General features: G+C 43.0%; 1 protein-coding gene across 1 annotated transcript; it reads left to right on the forward strand.

The window, feature by feature from the left end:
• The first annotated feature begins 2893 nt into the window (after positions 1–2893).
• mafba (MAF bZIP transcription factor Ba) lies at positions 2894–6683 on the forward strand. The gene has a single exon (XM_059333942.1). The coding sequence runs from the start codon at positions 3426–3428 to the stop codon at positions 4650–4652; it is 1227 nt and encodes a 408-aa protein (XP_059189925.1). The 5' UTR covers positions 2894–3425; the 3' UTR covers positions 4653–6683.
• Positions 6684–7192: the final 509 nt, after the last annotated feature.

Raw genomic sequence — 7192 nt, forward strand, 5'->3', positions numbered from 1 at the left:
GACAGCAGGTGCACATGCATGAGTGGGTCCTGGAGCAGAATACAGATCCATATTTGTGTCTCTTCCTATAGACAGCACCATGGGCCTCCTGTGTGAGAGCAGCGGGCCTGTTGCAGGTGTGAGATGTGAGCTGTGGGAAGCAATGCAGCCACTGCAGCCTCCATGCGTCAACTGTTAAATGTATCATTATAAAGGTGATTTTATTTCTGTTATTCATTCCTAAAATCCGTAGGATGGGACTCTCATTAGGGGCGAATAAGCAAGCATCAACACTTTTTTTTCGCTGTCCATAAGCACACGGATCACTTAATAGATCATTAACCACCGATATGCTGCTGACATGGACGCTTTTTTACATCTCGTCTCTCCATTACAGCCCGTTATTACCGAAGGGGGAGAGCCGCCGGCAGGCCTGCCTGGATCTATTAGACGGTGGACTCGGGCTATATTAGAGAGCATTACGACCTAATGGGGCTGCCGTCGGGTCGGCCTCGCTGGGAAGGGGTTTTAGAGCAGCTCGGCTCGGCACGGCACTACTCGCTCAGGGCGCTTTTGAAGTTGGAGCAGAGAATTGAGAAGCTCGCCTGCAGTGAAAGGGAATTAAAAAAAAACAGGATGGCTGTAACTTGAACGCTACCTGCACGTTTTATATCGTGCATGAGAAAAAAAAACCGAGTTTGCATTTGAGTGCATCAGTATGGAGTTATATGCAGGGGAGATAAAGTAGTGAGCGTCTAAATAGGCTTAGAAACGATATATTCTCTTTCTAAAAAAGCTTTTAAAAAATCCTATTAGGAATAAATACAACCCAGAGTCGCTTTAAATGCACTTTAATTAGCCTTTGATCAAAATAGACAGTTATGATAGAGTAATTTTGATTTAAGCGAATAAAATCTAATAATAAAAGACTTAAGATAATGATAAATAATAATAACAACATTATAATACCAACATTATTAACAATAATAAACTAATAGGTAAGTGATTATCGTTAATATCTGAAAAGTTTCATATTAATGTTTTATAAAAAATGTTCCTTAAAATGTGTGAAAACTGTAATTTTATGATTTCATATATATTTTTTAGCTCTTTTAAAAACATCCAGCTGTGTATAACAATATAGGTGAGACTTTATATAAGATAAAATATCCTTAGATATAACTTGAATTAAAAAAAATATATAGAGACTAAAGCAAATTAAGATATTATGAGTTAGTGAGTATGGGTTATGATTTATGACTGGATTTAGAGTTCATTTCTGCTGCAAACTGATTAAGAATTTAAACCAAACAAATAAGCCCTTCATTATCGGATCTCATCTTTGGCAGCCTCCTCTTACAAACAGCCTGATCAATAGGCTCTGGTCGCGGCTGTACTCAAGCGTGGATATGAGGTGGAAACGAAATGATAATCCAATCGATCCTTCAAATTGACTCATTTACAAGCAGTTTCTTTTTGCAGGGAAGCGAGACATTTGCTCACAGTACTTTTTTTCCCCCTTCTTTTTTTTTTTTTAAAGGGACAAATCAGATCAGATCGATGATTCGCGCACAAATACTGCAGGATCTGATCCTATTTTGTCCAAAAACTACCTGTTAGACAGCGTCAGATGATGAAACATGCGAGTGTTTATGAGGCTCAAATGACTGAGATTAATTGCTGCCAGTCATAATTGCAGGATGTGACCTTTAAAACGAGCAATTAGCACGGAGATAATAAAAAAAAGAAAAGGAAAAAAAATTCTATAATCTATAAGCAGCATCTGTGCAGCTCCACCGGTTCACGTGTTGCCCACGCAGGGGCAGCCTTGAGCCTGTTTTCTTCCCTGTCGTGATGCTGCACGGTGTAAAACTAAGTGTCCGAGCCAAGAGCAGCCTGATGTGGGAATCCGGGAGTAATAACAGGCTCTGAACAAAGTCAACTTTACTTTCACCAGAAAAAACACACTTCACCCATAATTATTATAACACAGGGTTATGCAAATACACCCAGGAGAGCTGTGGTCCTATCAGAACTTAAATGATCAAAAATATCTCAGTGAAGCAAGATCAACATCTATGATCACAGATATAAAATGATTTTGAAATTATTGTTAGAATTAAGGGTTATATAATATAATATAAAAATCTGACTGGGAGCCAAGTGTGCTTGTGAGTGCAACATTAAGAGGAGTAACTGTAAAGTCATGAGTCCCTGTTTCCAGAAAAGGTCAAGATTCAAGTTTTCAACAGTGTTAAAAAAAGGTGACCATATCACCTCGACCTTTATCTGCTGGCAGATGCAGCCTCACTTGTGATTGGTTACTTTGTGGAATTGCACGTAAACTTACTGTCTGAAAGCACTGCAACATATATTTGGTGCAAAAAGTAGCTTAATAAGTCCAATAAGGTCATTTAAAAGCTCTTTTACTGCAAATAACAGTGGAGGAATTAAGGGAATTGTAGCCTATGCACTGTCTTTGTTTCTTAGTTATACAGTTTTATTCCGGAAAATTATACAAGGTGCATTTGGAAACAACTGGATTTTCATATTACTCATTTTATTTAAACTGAGGTTTTATTGTGGTGCATTTTGTTTGTTTGTTTAAGGGAGTTTGTGCCATAAAAGTGCTATTACAGAAACAGATAATTGAGCCTGCAGTATTGTCGCCTGTAAATGACTCACATTACTCTCACTGAGATCTGAAAGTGATATGGAAAGACAAGAAGCAGCGCGTTACACCGGAGTCGTGTCCACGAAGTGAAGGCATTTCTCTTTCCTCCCACCTTCTGCTTTTAGGGAAGTCGGTCAGCTGACTGTCTGTAGCTGTCAAGACTGTGTTGTGCGCCCTCCTCTCCTCTGTTTTCCTCCTCCTTCTCTTCCTCTATTTCAGCCCAGAGTCCCGCTCCCATTGGAGAGCTGCGCGCTCCGGATCCAGCCTTTCAGCTCGACGTCACGGTGCGCTATAAGGATAAAGCGCTGGCTGGCTCCAAGCGCAGTCTGCTGGATACCACAGAGTGGGACAGAGTAAGAGAGGCGAGCCTTTAAATCTCTGCGGTGCAGAGCTGGAGAAGCTGCTTCTCAGCGAAAATCAGACGCCCTATTTACTCCGCTTATTTGCTCCTATTATTTTCCTGGAGAAAAAAAAGGACTTACAACCAAGAAGTCGCAACGAGGACTGGTGCCCGTTTCAGCGACCAGACGTGGTATTTCCTTTATTATTATTTATCTTTTTTTTGTGTGTGTGAATACACTTCTACTGAAGGGACTGAGGTTTTACTTTTGCACTGAGGCGCATTGCTTTCTACCTCCGCTTGGTCTCTCTGCCAGATTATCCCAGCAGAAGTAGGCTATATGACGCAAACCGTGTGCAGAGCATTAGTGTGAAAGTTTTCCTCCACTACTTTTTTTCATTTTCCTTTTTTTCCACCGCCACACGGTGTTTCATGCTACAGCAAGTCTGTGCACAGCGGTGGAGGAGCCAAAAGAACTATTGCATGAAACAAGAAAGGAGAGAAGACGCGCTGGTTAATAAGTCAGTTTTTGCAACGCTCGCAAGTACCTTTGCAAATCTGCAAAAGAGTCGCGACGGCAGCATGAGTGCCGAGCTGAGCATGGGCCCGGAGCTACCCAGCAGCCCTCTGGCTCTGGAATATGTCAACGATTTTGACCTGATGAAGTTTGACGTGAAGAAGGAAGGCCTGGCCGGACTGGAGCGCAACGGGGTCCGCCAGTGTAACCGTCTCCAGCCGCAGGGCTCCGTGTCGTCCACCCCCATCAGTACACCCTGCAGCTCGGTGCCCTCCTCACCCAGCTTCAGCCCCACAGAGCAGAAAAGCCACCTAGAGGAGATGTACTGGATGCCGAACAGCGGGTACCACCAGCAGATCGACCCGCAGACGCTAAGCCTGACCCCGGAGGACGCAGTGGAGGCCCTGATCGGAGCCACAGCTCACGGCCACCCTCCGCCTCCGCACGTCCAACAGCAGCTGCAGCAGCAAGGCGCCTTCGAGGGCTACAGGGGCCCGCACCACCACCACAGCCACCACGGCCACGGCCAGCAGCACCATCACCCGTACGCAGGGGGCATCCCGCACCACGCCGACGAACTGTCCGGACACCCGGGCGGACACAGCCACCCACACAGCCAGCACCACCACCACCACAGCCAGGACCCCGACAGCCCGTCCCCGGTGTCGCCAGACTCCCACCAGTCGCTCCATCACCACCGCCACCATCACCACCACCATCCGCACGGCCACCTGAGCCAGTCGGGGGGCCACCACGGCTCCGGGGGCGGGCTCAACGTGGAGGACCGCTTCTCCGACGATCAGCTGGTGTCCATGTCGGTGAGGGAGCTCAACAGACACCTACGGGGCTTCACCAAGGACGAGGTCATCCGCCTCAAGCAGAAGCGGAGGACCCTGAAGAACCGGGGCTACGCGCAGTCCTGCAGGTTCAAGCGGGTGCAGCAGAAGCATGTGCTGGAGAACGAGAAGACGCAGCTGATTAACCAGGTGGAGCAGCTGAAGGCGGAGATCAGCCGGCTGGCGAGGGAGCGGGACGCCTACAAACTCAAGTGTGAGAAACTGACGGGGTCAGGGCCCAATAACGGCTTCCGCGAGGCTGGCTCCACCAGTGACAACCCTTCATCTCCAGAGTTTTTCATGTGAGTCTTCATCGCCTTTTCTTGTGACCCCCCCTCACAACAAACCCCCACCTTTTCCTTTCTCCACAAATGACTGACTGGCTGATGAACAAAAACCTCCATACTGTTTATGATTATACTAATAACGGTAACAATTATATTCATATTAGAAGAATAATCCATCAAATAGTATTCTCATATATAATCATCTCTCCATCCACGTGTCAACTGAGATACAAAGAGCAACGTAGAGTGTCTGATCAGTCGCAGCATCTTTGTAGATTAGTTGCTTGTAGTGAAGAGACTTTTTTTTCTTCTTCAAAGAAGAGGATCGGCTGATGAACTTTTTCTTTTCTTCCTTTGAGGCTTCAGCTTTGAAATAATCTGGCGTCGAGGCCGTTGTCTTGTAATTCTGTTGACATTGTTATGAAACAACAACAACAAGCAGGCCTGGCCTCGTTGCAGCCTGCAACAAGACACAAAAGACTCACATTCGACAAGTGGGCCCGTAATCTGAGAAATGTCCAAAAGCAAGACTCCACTTTATGCAAATTTAACTTCTGTCTACTAACCCGTCACGGGGGGGACATTTTATGCAACATCTCATTGATTTATTGCCTGCTTGGTTATATTCGAATATATATTGAAACAAAAAATCTGCATTAAATATTAATCCTGCATGCTGGACATGTACGGTAATAATTTCTATTTTGTACTTTCATCTTCTCGTGTATATTAAGAGCATGTTGTTGATCTGCGCTTCTCCATAGTTTTTGGGGGGTTAGAGAAGAACAGCAGGACTGCCGGTGCAGTATCATATGGTGTGGGTTTCTTTGGGCTTGTAAATATTATGCAACCGCAAAACTGCACAACAAGATTGAGGAGGCTGGTTTTAACTTCTTTCTTTCTTTGTGTTGTGTTTTGATTTCATTTATTTTGTATGATTTTTTTAAAAACATGTTGGGGTATTGATTGAGAGAGGAGTGCATTTTTTCTGTTGCATTTAAATACAACAAACTTTGTGTGTCAAGTGCACTTTTGGATGATGATTTTGCAAGTTTTCATTTTGAAGTTTGTGCACACCTCCCTCCAGGAAGACATACTATGATACTATATTGTGATATTATTATGTGCAAAGTTTTAGAGTGATATTTGGGCACATGGAGACAAACATGTGGCCACAATATTATTGGACCAGATTGCACACAATAGGCGCATTAAGACGAGGTTACAAGTTTTCTATATGCTGTTGAGCACACACACACACACATTGTGGGTTAATGCTCTCTGTCCTTATAATCCAACGTGGCTTTTGTGCCACTAATTCAGAAAAGTGCTGCCTTTCTATTAACTCTTTAACAAACCGCATCAAACTCAAACAAAAGCTCTCATTCCGATTGGCGGCCACCTGTAGCATATTGATATCAATGATTTATATTTTTAACAATATAAAGAAACAACAACTTGTCAGGGGTTTTATGTAGAGTTAATATTTAAATAGCGCGAGCATTTTAATACAAAGTTTGACTATTAATGTTCTATGTTTTCCTGATTTTTTTTCTGCCGGTCAGTAAAAAAGGGGATTCAGGTTGTACAAATTCTCAAAATGAAAACAATGTTTATGTTATGTAATACGTATTTTTGTCTGTTTTATTATTATTTGATGATTCTGGTTCTGGTGGCCAGATGCATAGTCAAAGTTTTTATTTTAATGATTTAAATTAACAAACTGTCAGATCATATCGAATAAGCATGGTGCTTGCATTTGAAAACTATTGTTGAAAAGTCATGCATTTAACAATCTTTGGTTTGTTTCTGATTCAACTGTGTTGAAATCGAACTGAAACTGCAGCAGCGGGTTGTTGTTTGTTTTCACATATTCCATGTACTTTGCGATGATGGGGATCAATTTTCAATCCTGTTTATATAAATAATAGTTAAACACTTAAATTTGAACTGTTCCATTCAGGCTGGTTTCTGTTTTGTCTTATTTTTGGTTGTTTTTGGAAGAAATTGTTTCCTATTTTGCTTATTAAAGTCATTGAAATGGCAATAATTACCTCTCAGACTTTTTTTCTGCCGCCATATACTTATGATTTGACAACAAAGTCAGACTGAGTCATATTAGCAGTAATTAATAATCCCACACAGAGCACACTGACTTTCTGCCAAAAAGGAAAAAAAGAGCTAAAAAAGCAATATAGGGAAATTATTATATCTGTTCAGAACTTTTTCTCCTTAATTGCGTGTGTGCCATTTGTCCTTGGCCTTTATTTTATTTTCAGACTTTAAGAATAATGTGGAAACTTTTGGATCGGAGCCCACTGACTGGCCTCCTGTGATTAGATCACCGGGTCTGGCCGTTTATGTGGCGCTGCAGGGAGATCCACATGCTGCTGGCCTCTGCTGCCATGCTGACTTGTGCAGAAACCCCGCCGTCACCAGAGCGCACGGTAAAAGGAGATCTTTGACCTTGCAACATACCGGAGAAGAGATGAAAAAAACTCACATTTGCATTAAGCGGGTAATAATCTGGCTTTGAATTCACCAAAAAGGCTAAATCCG

Source organism: Centropristis striata, chromosome 5 (assembly GCF_030273125.1).
Source record: "Centropristis striata isolate RG_2023a ecotype Rhode Island chromosome 5, C.striata_1.0, whole genome shotgun sequence".
In the NCBI taxonomy this organism is placed as follows: domain Eukaryota; kingdom Metazoa; phylum Chordata; class Actinopteri; order Perciformes; family Serranidae; genus Centropristis; species Centropristis striata.